We start from the raw sequence: 19714 nt of genomic DNA, 5'->3' as shown, positions 1-19714 counted from the left end.
TGACTCGCTTATGGGAACTCTAGGCACGGTCAGAACCTGGAATCTCTTAAGAGCACTAATCGATCCGACCAAAATAAAATCAGAAAACAATAAAGCCATCCACAGGTTCATCCACTCCTTCGAGGGATCAGACATCGCCCTACTGGAGAAGGCACGAGAAAAATGTTTCGGTGATCACAACCCCCCGCGACACCAAGGAACGTATCGAAGAGCCGAAAACAAGAACCTCGACCACCCCATAACTGTGGAAGAGGTTTACGCGGCCATAAGAAACACCACCAGAAACAAGGCAGCCGGAGCGGGCAGAATCGACAACGCCCTAATCCGCAACCTGAGCGAAAACCTCATACAAGAGCTCGTCAGCTTCCTCAACAAACATTGGGAGGCGGAGACGGTTCCCGAAGATTGGAAACACGCCGAAGTAGTAATGATACCTAAACCTAATAAAAAGCTCAAAACCTCAGGCCCATATCGCTCACGTCGTGCCTTGGCAAGCTTTACGAACGGGTGGTAACTTTAAGACTGCAAAATTACATGGAAGATAACGACTGTGTGCTACATACAATGTTGGGCTTCAGAAGAAAGCTCTCGACGCAGGACGTTCTCCTCCAAAAAATACAAGAAGATGTGCTGCGAAACGTACCTCGGACGGGAGAAAATGTCATAATGGCCCTGGACATCAAGGGGGCATTCGATAACGTCAGCCACGAAGCGATCCTTACGGGTCTAGACAACCTGGATTGCGGACGCAGAATCCACGGCTTCGTCAAAGCCTTCCTGTCCGATAGAACTGCCACCATCGGCATAGGAGACCTTCGATCGGACAAAATTCGCACTCCAAAGAAGGGAACACCCCAAGGGTCAATTATCTCACCCCTACTCTTCAACATAGCTATGATAGGCCTGGCTCGAAAACTAGAGAACATCGAAGGCACCAGGCATGCCATGTATGCTGACGATATAACAGTCTGGACAAACACGGGCTGTCTCGGAGAGAAGGAAGAAAGGCTACAGCAAGCGGCCTCTTGTGTAGAGCAATACCTCGCAGAAAGAGGACTCGCATGCTCGACCGAGAAATCGGAACTGCTGAGAGTCTGGAGAGGCAAGCAAAACCCGACCGTCCCAACTAATGGGAACTTAAAACTCAACGTCTGCTTAGAAGGGACGCCCATACTGGAAAAGACTACAATAAGAATTTTGGGCATGTGGGTTCTATCCAACCAGCGCAGTACTCACACTTTTACCCTGCTCAAAGCAACAACGCTACAAATCGCACGCATGATCACCCGCATCACCAACAGGCGACATGGCATGCGTGAAGAGGACCCACTAAAACTAGTCAGAAGCCTAGTAGTTAGAAGAATCACGTATAGCCTACCCTACCAGTGCCTCCACAAAAATTAAATACAACAAGCGGATGCCCTGCTACGCAAAGCGTATAAGACAGCGTCCCGACTACCGCGCAACGCGTCTATAGAAAAACTCATGGCCCTGAGATTACTTAACACCCTTGAGGAGCTACGAGAGGCGCATCTTGAGTCGCAAAAACTCAGGCTGTTGCAGACAACGACTGGAAGAGGGATCCTGCAGAGGCTGGGATACCGCGAGCAGATGCGAGAAATGACAATAACGGAAACGATCCCCGACGAGCTTCGCAAGACCCTCAAGGTAGCGCCAATACCAAAAAACATGGATCCCAACCTCCATCGAGGCAGAAGAGAAGCGAGGGCCGAATTCATCAAGAAAACATACGCTCCTCAAGCCACGACCATGTATGCAGACGCGTTTTGGAGAGAAGGAGACACTAAAATCGCTGTGGTGGCGGTGGTCGATTCGTCTTTACGCGAAATGACCAGCGCGTCTCTCCGAGGCTGCACAGCTTCAGAGTCTGAGGAAGTAGCCGTTGCCTAGCGGTGGCTGAGGGCTATAGGACCGGGCGGTCGCTAACAATACTAACGGACTCTCAAACAGCCTGCCGAAATTACATGAATGGCAAGATAGGTCGTCACGCGCTCTGTATACTCCTCGCAGCGAGCGACAGAATTAAAAACCAGGAAGAACAAAACAACAAGATCCCACACAAAATTGTGTGGGTACCGGGGCACACGGGGGTGGCAGGGAACCAAGAGGCCGACAGGGTAGCTCGAGGATACATTACTTCCCGAGCTTCCGACGAGACCGCGGAACTCGCGCCAGCACCCAGGGAATACTCGGCCATACTACAAAACTATAGAGGCAGAAGAATGCGATATCCCTCACCGCACAAATCTTTCAGCAGAGAGGAAGCTGTCACTTGGAGACAATTACAAACAGGCTCTTTCCCAAACCTACATATACTATACAAAATGCACCCTACGATATACGCGGAGAAATGTCCTTGGTGCGACGAAAAACCTACTCTATATCACATCACATGGGCCTGCCAAAACACAGACGTGGTCCCCAAAATACAAAACCCGAGTGCGGAGCAATGGGAGACTCTGCTGTCCAGCGACCGTTGTGAAGACCAACAAGGTCTGGTACAGCGAGCTCAACGGGCGGCAGCGGCCAACGGAACCCTGGACTGAGGCGGACAACTTCGACAGAGAAGGCTCCTGGGGATAGAACCAAGACGTCTCTGAAGATGCCCCCAAACCGCAGGAAAAGCATTTGTAGAAATAAAGTTTCCCTTTCCTTCCTTCCTTCCTTGCTTCCTTCCTTCCTTCCTTCCTTCCTCCCTTCCAAGAAAGAACTGTTTAGTCACTTTAGCCAGTGTATGGATTGTTATTGTGGCTAGTGTTAGATTGACTATAAATCTGTCTCGCCGGACGAATGCCACTGATGAGCCAAGAAATGCATTCGCATTAAAACTTGCTGCTGTTTTCAACACCCCTGTCGTACTTCAAGTTAATCGACTTTAATCAGACTTTATGCCCGCTTGCAGCTTCATCAAACGGGACGGGCTATTGGCTGGGCTAGCCAGTTAGCTGTAATAAATCCACGAAAGGAAGCGAACCAAATAAAAAGAACTCTATCTTACAGCAGAATGGCAGTTCCCCTGGGCAAGCTGCATGTTTTGTGTTTTAAGTTCCAGCATCATAGTTGCTTCCAAAGATGGCTTTGCATCCAAGTAAACGCCTACACCGTCAAAGCTCTAGAATCAAAGGGCTGTTACAACCATGGCTCCAGGATGGGTAATTCTGGCTTTCCGCCTGATATGAACGCTGGCAAGCAGATTGAGAGATCGTCACAACTAGACTGCCGTATCAGTTGTTCTATCCGACGCAGAACACCCCGTACGTCGTTCTGGGTTCGTGCGGTCCCGATGGCCAGTACAAGTTCCAGGAAGGCGTCGAGCTCAAGCTGCTTGAGGCCATCAGCCACCATCTGAACTTCACGTAAGTCGCCAGCAGATTCTGCACTCCAATGCCTGGCTGAGCTGGCGGCGTTTTCTGGGACTCAAAGTGGCGTTTAATTAATGCGACTTTATTTCCAGAGTATATTTCTAGCACCTCAGTGTGTACTACTGAAACACGTCAAATAGCCGATATGATCACGAAACTGAAAAGTTAAGGGAGCAAAGGTTTTGAGCACTTCAGTATTGAGATTTTCGCAAGTATTTCCGGTCATATGGGGCTCGTACAATAAGATAGATTCCAGAAACGCACACCTCAACACCACCGGCCAACACCATTCCACGGAATCCGTGTTCAGTACAGATTTCATGGATCTGTCAAGGCGAGGTTCATCCATTCAAACAGTATATTAAATAATCTTTGAGGAGAGCTGAGCATAAGAATAAGCTGCGGAAAATGAAGAGGAAAATGTAGCTTTCTAAGGTCTAGACCTAACTAAATAAATTTGGCAAGTCAGGATGCGGTAACCTATGCGGTGAGGCCAAGTAGTATGCAGTTCATGAAAGTGCAGGGCAGGTCACGAGGAGCGAAAACACTGAAACAGTAGTACCGTGACATTCACATAAGCGCAGCAATTCGAACAAAAAGTAATGCTCAAAATTTAAGGGCTCAAAAGAAAAAGAAAAAACTAGGGCAGTTTAACTATGCAACACCAAATGGTCCAGCGATAGCTGTTCTTGCTATTCTACCATGCGAATGTTATTAAACGACATGCTTTGGATTCCGTTTGAATTTCAAGACCACTCAGAATCAAACGAAGGTCTTACCAAAGGAATGACTATGATCAAATTACGCATCACGTAGTTTGGTCCAATTTGGAGTATGACAGATTTCTGAGGGTGGGCCAAATATGGGAGTGGGCCCGGTCAAACTTGGACAGTGCCGTCGTATCGAGCACATAAAAATTAACGAGGACATCGATTTTGATCCAAATCGAGGAAAGTCAAATTTCCGTCGTGGGGTGGGCCAAATGTGGGAGCTGGGATGGGCAACATTTGGGAAAAACCCAGGTCTAGTTTAGAGACACCATTGCATTGCCCATTTTTAAAGTATGCTTCGGCATCTGACTTAACGCGGTTAACGTGAGATTGCTTAGTCCGAAGGGCACATGGACTGCATACGGATTGAAACTCGAGTTCTGCATTGAGTATAGCTGTCGCTCTAAAAAGCGGCACGAATGCGGAGAGAACTTGTGAAAAGTAATGACATTCGAGGCACCAAATCATGTTGCTCCATAGATTATAAAATACGCATGAGTGGCATGCTTCGACAAATTATTTGATTGGCAACCGATAAATTCGGCTGCTAAGAACATTCCTTTTCGAAATGGACTGGCACACATTTCGAGTTAAGCAAATGGAAGGCACCTGCGCGTCATACATAGGAGCGTCGTTGGTATAAGCGCGAAGTTAAATCTTTGTCAACTTCAAAAGACCGTAGTGGCACGCAAGAGCATACGACCAAAATGTAGATCGGAAACTAAAAAAATAACATGATTCCATACTCAGCACATTTTACCCCAGCAAGTTATTAAAATGCTGCGTATCGCATCAGATGCTAGGTAAGTAAAGCACGGATGGCTCACTTTTGGTCAGCATCTAATTTCTGTATCCATTCTTATCGTGTAGATGAGCGGTCCAAACCGAGTAGCTATGTGGTAACCAAAATAATGCACGTTAAATTCTCTTTTTAATATTGTTCGTTCCAAATGTCAGTTTCTCTTGAATGCCCGATCAACATCAGTATTTTTAACGCAATGTTGTTTGCCGAGTTGATACCGTATACCGCTTTCTGAACAGTGTCACTCCAGTCTAGCTGACCATGTATTCTTGTTTATTCAGGGTATGAACGAGAATCTGGGTCTGTGAAGCGTTCTTTCCCAGTTAAAATGTATTGTTTTACAATAATATAATAGTTTTCTAGCCATTCCCTTTTATGCCTTTGGCAGAGTGAACCTCCAACGGATCATATAATACGAAGACCGAATAAAAATCAGCGCAGTTTTACGTGTTGTGAGACCAAGCGTTGTGGCGTACATCAAATAAGTGAACCGACGATGTACTTAAGCTATGGCCGAAAAGTTTTATTTCGTTAGCGGATAACTAGCCGTGACAAATAAACTGCTTTTGGAATTCTTGGCTCGTTCACGGGAACGCATGCACGAGCGTGCGCACACAATGCGTCGCTACTATAGGCCAATTGGTAATGAGTAATTAGATGAAGACTGCGCAGTTGTTGTGTCCGCGTTGAACTGTTTCAGCTCCCTCTACTAAGGCATGCGCTTGCGCGCACGGCTTGCCAGTCAGTGCATCACCTCAACGCTACACACCACCATTTGCAGGTACTCGCTAAACGTCGACCGCTACGCCGAGTACGGAGCCTTGAAGAACGGAACATGGACCGGGCTCATCGGAGACGTCTTGTACAGGGTGGGCAAGGACGCCTCGGTGCACCGTATCCAGTGCAGTCGGGCAAGCTAGTGTGCATGCTACGTATTTCCATGGTGTCGAGGGTACAGTGCCCAACTTCCGGTTTCGCCTCGGGGCTCGTCCCAAAGCTTTTTGAAGAGCGATTTGGTCTCCAAAGCTTATCTGAATGCAAGCTACAAGACAGCACACACTCCTGGAGGAATGATAATGATTTTATGAGCTGGTAACTTTTGCTTAAAACGAGGAAAACGAGAAAAAAAATTTGATTTTGAACGCGGAGTTTAAAAGGTGATTTTGGCTCAGAAGCATGTCCGGGTTCAACCTAAAAGGGGAGAATTCTCAGGGGAAACGACAAATTTTCTGAATGTGGCTATCTTTGTTTACAAAAAAGGAAAAAAAAATTAGGTAAAAATTTATTTGAATTACCGCTGTATACACGTTCAAAAAACACAGCGTTAATTCACTGCCCCGCAGGTGACGGCAACGAGCATTTTAATTATGGACTTATCCATTCTCTGTAAAAATTCCAGTTTTTTAACAAGTGGGACTCCTTAATTGTTTACATGCATTTTCCGGGACTATATACTTGACTTTTAATAGCTACGCGTATATGCCGCATGCCTTATATACCTCTTATATGTAGAGTTTTACATGTACCTCTTGCCCTTATCCTTCCTCATTGTCGCTCCCCTCTTCCTTTCCGCCTCGCTGTGTCCTCTCCATGTCCCTTTTATTTCCGCTAATCACAGCTCGGCTGCTTCAGGAATCGACGGTAGATGCGGCGGCTAGCAAGATCTTTTTAGTTTCGTTTTTTAGCTAACAAAATAACCACGTACAGCTACTACGCATGAGTTGAACGGTCTTCTTCATACTCTAATGTCCACAGCGCATGAGTTGAACGGTCTTCTTCATACTCTAATGTCCACAGCGCAAAAAAGGCGCTCTACAGTGCAAACTCGCACCGTACATATTTTCTGTGCATTTATTTGTCACTTTTGATGCTTGTAACTTCAGAACTGCTCCAACACACAACAAACCTCAGCAAACGTCTTGTTCAGTCTCGTCCAGTCTCTGACACTGCGCGCGTTACGTCTAGCGGTCACGCTTTTTTGGTGGCGAGAACAATTTATATGGTCTTTAGCATGAGCTGCAAAGCAAGTTGTTTTCGCTATCCGAAGCCAGCACGGTACGGGGGTCCAGCAGCGGTAATCATAATATGACATCGCAAAAGCCAATATTACTAAAGGAAAGTTGGACTCACAGCGGCAAGAAAACAAGACCGCTTCATGTGGCTTACGGGCAACAATGGCCAGCTTACACGCGTACCTAAGTCTATAGGCAGCGCAAAGGATAAGCCGCATGAAAAGTTCTTTAAGAAAAAAAAGTGCGAAGAACTAAAATAAAATAAAATGCTGTGTTCGTGCTGTGTTTGTGAAGAGAGCTAGTACGCCAGACGCCTCCTCAGAAGCGCGGACGCTCGCTGCAATGTAGGTTGGAGTGCAGGCACAAACGTGCCGAGACGCCCGTAGTCGCACTCTGAAGATTTAGCCTCAACAGTCTCGCGAGATGTGCTCTCACTGAATGTTACGTTGAGAGCACACAGACACGAACAGACATACAGTGAACAGTCGAGTCTTGAATAGGCACGAGTTGTAGAAACGCTCTAGCCGGCAATTTTAAAAGATGCCTTGCATCAACCATCAGCGTCAAATGAAACCCAGACAAGACAATCAACTTCGGGAAAGCAAAGCAAGATTTACAGCGACGGATGTTACGCGGAGCGTAGACCTTCAGCAACCGTTCACGTGACCAGCGCTAGACACGTGACCGTGTGAGCGTCGAGATCATTGTGGTACCTTAGGCAGCACCAAAGTCTTTAGGTCTGTGTTCTTAACAAAAGACAGAAAGCGGCACAGCAACACCTTCCTCTCATTTGAGTGAGGAGGGACACACCAGCAGGAAGACACGCGTGGCTCGCCACCGCCGGCAAAACGCCTGCAGCGATAGCGTCCAGGCGGCAGGTATTTCTGCCGCGCAACGAATACGTTGTGAGGCACTTTTCGGCAGACTGCTGCGTGTTTCGGAGTGGGCAGACCAATTAACGGACACCCGACTTATTCACGTGGGGAACTTCAGTATTTCCACCTTTTGGCTCCAACCGAAGGTACAGCCTCCGTCGAAAGTATACAGCCCAAGGGGTTTGCTCTAAGCTGCTTAGCGAGATTCCCGAGAACATGGAGCACTACAACGCTTGGGAGGATTGAGGGTATGCTGCCATTCCTCTTTCGAGAGGCTACGGTCGCTGAGGATGCATAACTAGGCATGCAGCAGGCCTCCCAAGCAGACCTCATGGGCCGTATACTTTCGATGGCGGTGTACATTGTACCACCAGTGGCTGAACTGTGCGCGCTCCTCCAGAAGAATCGACCTCAGCCGGGTTGACATGAGAGAGACATAGAGAGAAGCGCTTTATATGGCGACAAATTAAGGGTCTAGCACATCTTCGGCCTGTTGCAGCAGGGCTGTAGTTGGTCGGTGAGTTGTCCCGACTCAAGCCAGGCACGCCTGTTGTGGGTGGGTGATGGGGAATGTAGGAGGATTGCAGTGCGATGGGGCATTGAAAGGTGCAGTGCCCTAGGCTGGCGTATGGGTGGGGGCAGTTTGGACAGGAGGGTTCGTAACGTGCCCGAAAGAGGAATATGCAGGAAGGAGAGAGGAGCGTGTTCAGCTGAATTTTTGGGGGGAGCTGGGTCTGAGCAAAGTAGAGATTCGGGTGGGGGAAAGGAAACGTCTTCAGGGATCCAAGCAAATGAAAATGGTGTTGTGTGATTTTCTTCATGTAGAAGAGGGCTTCGTCACAGGAGGGTGGACGTTGCCAGGGGATTGCAGGTGCCAGGTGCAGAGTGCCTCGGGCTAGCTGATGCATCAGCTCATTGCCTGTAATCCCAGTGGGGCCGTTATCCAGCTAACGCTTATTATGGCTGGTCTTGGAGGTTGTGTATCAGCGAGTTCATTGCGGAGGTCTTCGGAGAGCGTATGTGATTAGAGAGGATCGAGTCATTGCATCTTGCGCAGAAGGATGAGGAGGTAAGTTGGGTGAATGAGACAATGGTATGAGCAATGGATAGAAGCTCAAGGACTGTGGTTGATGTACGAGTGTTAGTGTATGGTCCCGCCGTATGGGTGATGGGAGAAGAGGAGTGGTGTTCGTAGATTCAAAACGCGGCTGTTCCGATGTTGCCGCTTGACGACAGGGTGACGTCTGCGTAAGCAGTGGTGTGGCAGAACGGAGAAGCAGGATGACGTAGGGCGGCGCCTATCGGCTGCCCGCACGAAGAATAGGGCACATGCTTGTTCGAGTGAGGGCAAGATGGAGATTCGATGGGAGAGGACTTCTTGGAATATATTTATTAAGGTCGATGTGAGGAATCCCAGCCCGCTGCAGGAGCCCACGGCCCGTGTGCATGCCTGAGAGTGGGTAATCTGGAGATCCTTATGGAGTTGGATGAGGTCTGAAAGAAGAAGAAACAGACCCGTGGCATAAAGACTCTGGGTGGATATATGCGCAGGTAGATGAAGAGCAGCCTTGTAGAGGGTGTGGAGGATGGAAAAAAGCATGGTATATCGAGCCTGGGTGAGCAGAAAGTAGGGCGCGGAACAGAGTATTCGACTGAGCGCCAAGGCATGTGAGTCGTAATGCCTGCTTCTCTTGTAGGCCCGCATGCCGCTTGACCACTCGCCGAACTAGGCGGCTGATCGATTGGCATACGGTGGCGGCAGAGTTCACGGCTTTTTGATGGGAGCGTTCTTGAAGGGATTTTGCTTGCTGAGACGCGAGGGATGGGGGTGTTTTCTAGGTGAAAGGAGAGATTAGCGACTGAGCGTTGGTAGGGGGTATGGAGAGAAGGATGAGTTCAGTCTTTTCGTTAGCGGGTTGAGGTCCGGTGCTGGCGGAAGAAGGAAGAGATGAGGTAGAGGCCACGTTCCAGAGTCAACTCCACCTCACCACGGGGTACACCAGAGCGTGGTGTAATCAGCGTAGAACAGGTGTAAAGACGGGGGACTTCCTAAAAGCTTTCGCGCAAGTGAAGCCATCTCATTGTTGAACAGGGTGGGGGAGAGCACAGCCCCTTGGTGTGCGCCGCGGGTCAGTAGGATGGGTGGGGTTGGTGTGTCGTTCAGGCGGAACAGGGCTGTGTGGTCCTGAAGGAAATTTTGTAGGTCGGTGTAAAGGTTTTGCCCAAAATTGGCTCTGTGCATAGCCCCAAGCACAGCTCAGCTCAGGAGATGGGCTAAAAAGCATGATCAGCAAGTTGTAGAGAGGCAGAGCAGAACGACAAGTTTTAAAATTAATGTTCAGAAAACCAAAGTAATGTTCAACAGTCTCGCAAGGGAACGGCAGTTCACAATTGGTAGCGAGGTGCTGGAAGTGGTCAGGCAATACGTCTACTTAGGGCAGGTAGTGGCCGCTGTTCGGGATCATGAGAGCGAAATAACTATAAGAATAAGAATGGGGAGGAGCGAATATGGCAAGTTCTCTCACATCATAAATGGCAGTTTACCAATTTCCCTCAAGAGAAAAGCACACAGCTTCTGTATCTTACCGGCACTCACCTACGGGGCAGAAATGTGGAGGCTAACGAAAAGGGTTCAGCTTAAGTTAAGGACAACGCAGTGAGCTATGGAAAGAAAAATGATCGGTGTAACGTTAAGAGATCGGGAGCGGGCGGAGTGGGTGAGAGAACAAACGCGGGTTAATGACATCCTAGTCGAAATCAAGAGGAAGAAATGGGCTTGGGCAGGGCATGTAATGCGAAGGCAAGATAACCGCTGGTTTCCAGACAAGGGATGTAGCGCCGAAACAGACAACACACAGCAAGATAGACGGGACAGGCGCAATCTATCTTGCTGTGTGTTGTCTGTTTCGGCGCTACATCCCTTGTCTGGAAACATGCACCAACTAGCCCCCCAACAAGTATTACTCAGATAACCGGTGGTCCTTAAGGGTAACGGAGTGGATTCCAAGAGAAGGCAAGCGTAGCAGGGGGCGGCAGAAAATTAGGTGGGCGGATGAGATTAAGAAGTTTGTGGGAATACGGTGGCCGCAACTGGCGAAGAACAGGGTTAATATGAGAGATATGGGAGAGGCCTTTGCCTTGCAGTGGGCGTAGTCAGGTGAATGTTGATGATAATGAGGAAGTGGATTCTAATCTGGTAAAGCTTGAAAGTGGATTCTTGACAACTTTCTCTTTTTACACTTAACTGTACTGGTGATAGGACTCAACTCTTCTCAGAGATCACTCCTCCTGGTTAGAATATGGGGTGAAGCACAGAGCAGAAAACATGAACAAAACCAAGGAGTAGTATGCGGTAACTTCCTGTACTGTGGCGTTCACTGACCCCTATAAACATCAAGTAGTACTAACAAAAAAAAACCTTAAAATAGCGCAGTTAAGAATGAGGGAATTTCCCGCAGTGCGGCAATGAAAAAGTGCCCAAAATAGGGATTTCATTCACTGAAGTTGCTGAATTGTCGGTTACGGTATGGATCATCACTGGTTCGCCAAAAGCTCAGTACATGGCGTTTTTGAATTCTGCTTCAATCTTCGTGTAACATGGGCTGCAAACAAGGGTGGTGTGCACAGGACGTCTTTAGTCGCAGTGCTCCGTCCCATCGATCGCTGGCCGCTTTCCGTGCAGGAAAGCCACATGGCGCTGAGCGAGATCAGCTTCACCCACCAGCGCACCGAGGTTATCTCGTACCTGTACCCGGTGCTGTACGACATGCTCGCCTACATCACCAGGGCACCCAGGGTCATCCCTTTCGCCCTGGCCATCATCAGACCCCTGAGCGAAATCGTAAGCGAATGGCCCGGTGCCTTCTTGTTCACGTGGAATACAATTTCTTTATAAATTCGCGAGCACGCATGACCGAACTGTGGAGTATCACGACCATGAAGCTTGTTTTCACTTGTAGCCCTAACCACTGGCGAACGTAGCCGAAGAAATAAAGTGATATAAAGGAATATTATTGTCACAAATACGCCAGTTCATTCATTGCACGTCGGTGTGTAGAGGGCCGGCTAAAAGGAGGCGAAGAACAAAGAGGCGTCTCTTTCTAGCGCATTTCTAACGTGATTTGGTGTTTTAGGTATCGTTGCTTTGCGGGATCAATTAATTTTTTACGACTTTTTGATCACGCAATCTCAAATAAAAACGACAGCGCTTGATAGAAGAACCAAGTGACTAGTCAAGCTCGTGTACTTCATTAAGGCTTCTTACAAAGATGAAACGCGTTAGGCCACATTAGTACTAGGTACTTAGGCCTAAACTGATCGCTTTCAAATCGTGTCAGGCTCTGTTTTTGTAGGTCCGAAGACGCACGCTCAGCGACGCCGAGACCAATCTGTATCGGGTGTCGCCGATTGTAGCAAAAAGGCAAAAGTTCAGGCCTCCCAATTCGTATTTACAACAGGTGTTCGATGTCATGATGATTTGGAGCATGGCAGCGCAGAACGTAACCTAACGTTTACGCTTTATATAAATGCACTGGCGGCACTGAAGGCACCAAAACGCTTGTTGAAATGCAAGAAAAATCATGTGTGCAAGCAATAACGGTGCTTTGTCAGGATAATAATAAATGGCAGTGACTTCGGCGCATATATATAAATTCAACGTAATAAGGCAGCAAATTAATCATTAGCATCCACCCAAGCGCAGCCATACGGTTGCAAGGGAAAGATATACAGCCTTCACAGAAACAGAAATTTGGGATTGCTGTCACAAGCTCGAAGGAAAAACACTACGAGCAAAGTAGACGTAACATAATGGTAACTCAACTAATGATGCTACAGATGCTTGGCGCTGTAAGGGTGACGTCATTGTATCGTTCAACGACTGGGCATTGGCTGATCCAACGGATGAGAGCAATTGGGGAAGCCAATAGCCTGGGCTGAGGGCTGCGGCCCGCCCAGGCGTTACGAACCCCTGCGATCAATAAAGTTTTTCATCATCATCATTTCCGGCATTCCGGCCGCTTTGACAGTAAGCAAGTGACCAGACTTGAGCGATAGGCTCCATGGTTGGCTGAAAATTAAGGGAATCTGCTCTTGCGGCAGTGGTGTTTCTATGCGGAGTATTTCAAATTATTCGATGCAGAGATTTATTTTGATAGCGGTCGAAGATAGATCGATGGGGTTTGTGTACACTGACTGCACAGTAAGGCGGACGACAATGATGTAACATACTGTAGTAAAAGTGCGAAAAATTGAATAATACTAACAAATCAAAGTTAGAATCTTCGGTCATAGACTTCAAGATTAAATTGCGAAATTGAAGGCCTTCAAAACTGAAAACGAGCAGAGATTATGAAATTTCGTAATCAACATTGTGATTCAAAATATCGATCGTGAAAAAGGTGGCGTTGAAAACTCGTTAAGATGTGTTAGGATGGTAAGTCTCTAAGATTACAAGCGACCAATAAGTAGGAAAGGGTATTTATGACGTTTACACAGGACATTTCTTTGTGTTTGCAGGTACTGTTAGAATGCTCGCTGCGTAAAAAAAAAAAAAGAAATAAAAAGGGAAGCACAAAGTCAGACAAAAAGTCGGCAGAGACTGTTCGGCATTACAATACCTCTGCGTATGTGCCCAAATAAGACAAACAGTATTTCCTTTGCACATATAAACTGCCCGGCTAATTCCATTCCTGGATCTAATTTCTTCTACATCGGGCTCACTCTGCTTCGTGCAGCGCTCTTGTTTCGTGTCTCTTCTTTATTGTCCCGTCAGTCAGGCTGTTTATTTATATGCGTCGTGAACCAAATGGCCCGGCTAATTCCACTCCTGGAGTACGTTCTTGTGCGAAACTATATGGCCTCAATGCGGCAACTGCGCTTCAAACCGAGCACTCTGTGTACCTATCCTTGAATTAGTTTCCGGTTAAAAACCACCTTATCCCATCTTTCGCCGCCACTCATGCCAGAAATAACAAGTGAGTTGGCTCAGTGCGCCCAAGAAACGGTGTAGAAAGCTCAAGCGATGTGCCGTGTGCGAACCTTTGGTCGCGTCCAACAGGTGAGTTCAGACCGCCTCTCACTCGCTAAACAAGGAGGGAAGCACTGAGTCCTATTACGCATGCTGCGATATTGCTTCCTGTCGCGTATGTCTTGCAGAGTGGCCTCTGAGGCCCGCTATATCAATCAATCAAGACAATACAAAACTAATGTCTTGGGGAACGTGACAAACGGTAGAAAAGTGACTGACGAGCTCACGCCACCCTGTGGCAAGCACCGGTTTGACACTCATGCAGAGTTTAGAACAGTGTTAGGTCTTTGCAGAGAAATATCTAAGATGAAACTGTATCCCTCCACCCCCTTATTATATTTTTTTACAGTGCAAGAATATGTATAGGAACGGAACACAAGAATACGTGCACAACTTCTACTAGCAATGCATGTTTACAAAACCCTTCCAAACATAAAATACATGTACACTATCGAACTTGAAGCACATAAAACATAAATTGAAAACAAGAACAAAAACATGAAAACATGAATCACTGGTCTTCCTTTAAGAATAATCGCTTCAGTATTTTCTTAAACCTTTTTAGTGAAAAATGAAGGCCGCTTACATCGTGCTTGATCTGCCCAGATGTGGGCGTGCTTGGTACTGGCGCTGGTCGTGTCGTCCGCGTTCCTCTACTGCCTGCGTTGGAGCCCCGTCGACAGGGGACGCAGTGACCGGCCAGACTTCTGGTTCCTCCTCTCCACTCTGAGCCGCCAGAGTAAGCGAGAGTTTTCACCTTCATGCCCATTTTCATTTTAAGGGCGCACTTTGAATGACAACTTAATGTTGGCCCGTATTGATATATTACCACATTGTAATGACAGAGGCGCCACTTTCCCTTAAAACGAAGCTTTTGTAAGGTGGAAAATATCTATAGAACGAAAAAAAAACGGGGTGTTTTTATCATCACCACCGGCCATTTCCTCAACCAAATAGCGGTGGCATTATATGGAGTACTTCCCGGTGTTAACGTCATGAATGTTAGGCGAGTAGTGGGAAGGTATTTTATTCTTGCACACAGTTTTATCGTTTTATCTGGAATGAATGCGTGTTTCGCTGTTGATTACCACCACGTCATTGCCATCACATATAAGAGCCGCAATATTTATTTTCAATGAGGAGAAAAAATGCGTCGCCTTAAACTTGTGTGTAGCCGCCGCGGGGGGCTCAGTGGTTGTGGTGCTCGGCTGCTGACCCGAAAGACGCGGGTTCGATTTCGGCCGCGGCGGTCGCATTTCGATGTAGGCGGAATTCTGATAGCCCGTGTGCTGTGCGATGTCAGTGCACGTTACAGAACCCCAGGTGGTCGAAATTATCCGGAGTCCTTCACTGCTGCATCCCTCATAGCCTGAATCACTTTGAGAGGTTAACCCCCATAAAACCGAACCTGGCCTAAGTTTTGATATCGGGCTCCATTCTGGCGCCATAAACAGCCATGACCTCTGTCTAGGACGAATTTAGCTGGTGGCGCTGAAACACAGTTAATGGCACGGACTGTAAAACTGTAAAGCCACGAGCGTCGGCGAGCCACAGCGACTTCATAAAGCTAGCGAAAACACAGACGCAGGACAGACCTCTTCGCTGCGGCAAGTGAGCCCTGCGCTCAGTACAGCGTCCTTAGGCCCTGATCTCGCGGCGGGTCTCCTTTTCGCGGCGCCTGCAAAATCACGTGCTGCCATCGTCGCAAACTCAAGAGCTGAACTTCAAACCCTGTCCACCCCCGAACTGGGCGCGCTCACCGTCCTCGAACTTAAAGCCAAACTCTGAGCACTCGACTGTAGCAGCTATGTCATCGTCCTACAGTGCGTGCTATCTTACACTGGAGTATGCGGCAGTGAGCTCGCAGACGCCCTGGCTAAGTGCGCGCAAGAAGTATTTGTTCGTGACCACCGCGGTGTGTGCCTATGACGGTGCACACATAATCATACGTGAAAATAATCATCATCATCAGACTGACTACGCACCTGCCGTGAAAAGGGCTCTCCTATGGTGTGACGTCATGTATCACGTGATACATGACGTCACACCACGTGACACGATGACGTCATGACAGTGGAGAAACGGGGGCCCACCTCGCGCCGTCGCTGTGGTTGTGCGCCTCCAAATTACGCCACACGATGATGCTTCGCATTCTCCAGGCTTAACCAAGTTAAGCCTCAGCCATTTTTTTGTACGCGGAAGAACGAATACTTTCGTGTCGCGGTGTAGTTTACACACCTGGAGCGGGAATAGAACTTGCCTCCTTTTTGGGGTACTCAATGGCTGCCATCTATCGACAAAAAAGTTCAAATCTGAGTTGCCTTGTAGCTGGTGAGCCCTCTTCCCCAGGTTGTCGAAATTATACTGGAGACCTCCACTACGGCACCTCTTTCTCTCTTCTTTGCCTCCCACATTCCTCCTTTCCCTTACAGCGTGGTTCAGGCGCCCACCGATATATGTGGTACTAATACTGCGCCATTTCCTTTCCTCAAAAAGCAATTTACTAGATATACACCTGTTCGACCCCCTAGACAACGGAAGGATCCTTTGGAACAGCCCAGGATATCCTGCAATATGCCACAGACATCACCACCACCATTTTAGCAAACACAGGCCTGAGTTGCCGTCCAAACAAATCGGAACTCCTGCAGCTGAAACCCCTCCCCAGTGACCCCCCGATTGAACTTCATATGTACGGCAATCCAGTGCCCATTGTGCCTCAGGTGAAGATTCTCGGCCTTCTCATATACAACACACTCGACGCAACCGCCACCCTTCAGCTCTTGCAAAGACAACACTAATCAGGCGGGTAGCAGCACGAAATTATGGGCTGTCTGAACGCGAGAACAAGAGGACCGGGGTTCGAATCCCGGTGCCACGCAATTCTCCACCGGATATAAAAAAAAACTCCGCGTGTCGATGGAATTGCATAACCAGGCTTGGAGTGCGGCCTGATTTCGGTGACCAGAGCCTTTTATTGTAAACTCTCATGAAATAAAATAAAATAAACAAAAAAATTGGAGAGGAAGCACGCACCCAACCAGAGGTTATCGCAGGCGATCCAATGAAACATAAAAGAAAAGGGGCCAACGCCCAAGAGAAAATTTAAGAAAAACCAATTACAAAAGAGGAAAAAAAAGAGGCACTTCCTCATCAGAACAGGATTTGGCCACCCTGGTGTAGTACTTGGCCACAACCTTCTATGAGCAAACCAATTAACCCTCGGCCCTCAGTCCCCAGCAGCTGCGGAGCAATTGACCAAGGCGGCGGTCAGATCTGTGACGCAGCGGAGGGTGCTAAGAATCTCTGGCTCCGGACAGGCCGCCATTGGAAACTGAACCTGGCAACGTTTAACGCAAGAACCTTATCAAGTGAGGCTAGCTTAGCAGTGCTGCTGGAGGAATTAGCTAGTATTAAATGGGATGTCATAGGTCTTAGTGAGGTTAGGAGGACAGATGAGGCGTATACAGTACTAAAGGGCGGGCATGTAGTGTGCTATCGTCGGTTAGCAGATAGGCGAGAACTAGGTGTGGGATTTCTCATAAATCAGGATATAGCTGGCAACACCGAGGAGTTTTACAGTATTAACGAGAGAGTGGCAGCTATCGTAATTAGGCTTAATAAGAGGTACAAGCTGAAGGTGGTGCAGGCCTACGCGCCTACATCAAGCCATGATGACCAGATAGTTGAAAGCTTCTATGAGGATGTGGAATCGGCAATGACCAAAGTAAAATCACAGTACACTGTACTGATGGGCGACTTTAATGCAAAGGTAGGTAAAAAGCAGGCGCGGAGACAAGGCGGTAGGTGACTATGGCATAGGTTCTAGGAACAGTAGGGGAGAGTTATTAGTAGAGTTCGCAGATAGAAATAATTTACGGATTACGAATACCTTCTTCCGCAAACGAGCAAACAGGAAGTGGACGTGGAAGAGCCCCAATGGTGAGACTAAAAATGAAATAGACTTCATACTGTGTGCACACCCTGGCATCGTAGAGGATGTGGATGTCCTCGGTAAGGTCCGTTGCAGCGACCACAGAATGGTAAGGTCTCGTATTAGCTTAGATTTGAAGAGGGAACGGAGGAAACTGGTGAATCGAAAGGCTATTAACGAGTTAGCATTAAAAGGGAAGGTAGAGGAATTCAGAATGTCGCTGCAAAACAGATTTTCCGCTTTAACTGAAGAAGACGACCGTAGTGTTGAAACAATGAATGATAATCTTACAGCTATCGTTACAGAGTGCGCCGCAGAAGTAGGTGGTAGGATGGTTCGACAGGATACCAACAAGCTATCTCAGGAGACTAAAGATCTGATTAAGAAACGTCAAAGCATGTGGACGTCTAACTCCACAGACAGGATAGAACTAGCAGAGCTATCTAAGTTAATAAATAAGCGCAAGGTAGCCGACATAAGAAAGTTTAACATGGAGAAAATCGAGCATGCTCTAAGGAATGGAGGTAGCCTAAAATCAGTGAGGAGAAAACTGGGCATAGGTAAAAACCAGACGTATGCGCTAAAAGACAAACAGGGCAATGTCATCAGCAATATGGATAAGAGAGTTGAATTAGCCGAAGAGTTCTACACAAATCTATACAGTAGCGAATGTAATCATCAAGTTACTGACGGAGGCAGTCGAGCACAGCAATGGGACATCCCGCCAGTAACGAAGGAGGAAGTAAAGAAAGCCTTGGGAGCAATGCAAAGAGGGAAAGCAGCTGGTGGGGATCAGGTAACAGCAGATTTGCTGAAGGACGGAGGAGAGATTGTGCTACAAAAACTAGCCACCCTGTATACGCAATGCCTTGTGACCTCGAGAGTACCAGAAGCTTGGAAGAACGCTAACATTATCTTAATTCATAAGAAAGGAGACGTCAAGGACTTGAAGAATTACAGACCGATCAGCTTATTGTCCGTTGCCTACAAGGTATTTACTAAGGTAATCGCTAATAGAATCAGGACAACCTTGGACTTTAGTCAACCAAATGATCAGGCAGGCTTTCTTAAAGGATACTCGACAATAGACCACATTCACACTATCAATCAGGTGATAGAGAAATGCGCAGAATATAACCAACCCCTATATATAGCCTTCATTGATTACGAGAAAGCATTCGACTCAGTGGAGACCTCAGCTGTCATGCAGGCATTGCGGAATCAGGGTGTGGAAGAGTGCTATGTGAAAATATTGGAAGATATTTATAACGATTGCACAACTACTATAGTTCTCCATAAAGTCACAAATAAAATTCCAATACGGAAAGGTGTCAGGCAGGGAGACACGATCTCGCCAATGCTCTTCACTGCCTGCTTACAGGAGGTATTCCGGGGACTGCAATGGGAAGAGTTGGGGATAAGAGTTAATGGAGAATACCTGAGTAATTTGCGATTCGCTGATGACATTGCCTTGCTAAGCCACTCAGGACAAGAACTGCAAAGCATGATCAATCAGCTAGACAGGCAGAGTAAAACGGTGGGGCTAAGAATTAACATGCAGAAAACCAAAGTAATGTTCAAGAGCCTTGCAAGGGAACAGCAGTTCGCAATTGGTAGCGAGGTGCTAGAAGTAGTAAGAGAATATGTCTACTTAGGGCAGGTAGTGACCGCATATCCGGATCATGAGAGGGAAATAACTAGAAGAATAAGAATGGGGTGGAGCGCGTATGGCAGGTTCTCTCAGGTCATGAATGGTAGCTTACCAATATCCATGAAGAGAAAAGTATATAACAGCTGTATCCTACCGGTACTCACCTATGGGGCAGAAACGTGGAGGCTAACAAAGAGGGTTCAGCTTAAGTTAAGAACAACGCAGCGAGCTATGGAAAGGAAAATGATAGGTGTAACGT

General features: G+C 47.5%; 1 protein-coding gene across 1 annotated transcript in view; it reads left to right on the top strand.

Moving 5' to 3' along the window:
* LOC149334430 (putative glutamate receptor) overlaps positions 1-19714 on the top strand; it is a 63190-nt gene that overhangs the window by 7308 nt on the left and 36168 nt on the right. The window contains exons 3-6 of the mRNA XM_089556237.1: positions 3268-3377; positions 5737-5824; positions 11525-11683; positions 14477-14609. Coding sequence (XP_089412363.1) covers positions 3268-3377; positions 5737-5824; positions 11525-11683; positions 14477-14609 — 490 coding nt within the window. The remainder of the gene's footprint in view (positions 1-3267; positions 3378-5736; positions 5825-11524; positions 11684-14476; positions 14610-19714) is intronic.

This window comes from Amblyomma mixtum, chromosome 8 (genome assembly GCF_055824585.1).
Source record: "Amblyomma mixtum isolate Tamu chromosome 8, ASM5582458v1, whole genome shotgun sequence".
Lineage (NCBI taxonomy): Eukaryota > Metazoa > Arthropoda > Arachnida > Ixodida > Ixodidae > Amblyomma > Amblyomma mixtum.
The sequence above is the reverse complement of the archived record's forward strand: the minus strand, read 5'-3'. Positions and strand labels throughout refer to the sequence as shown.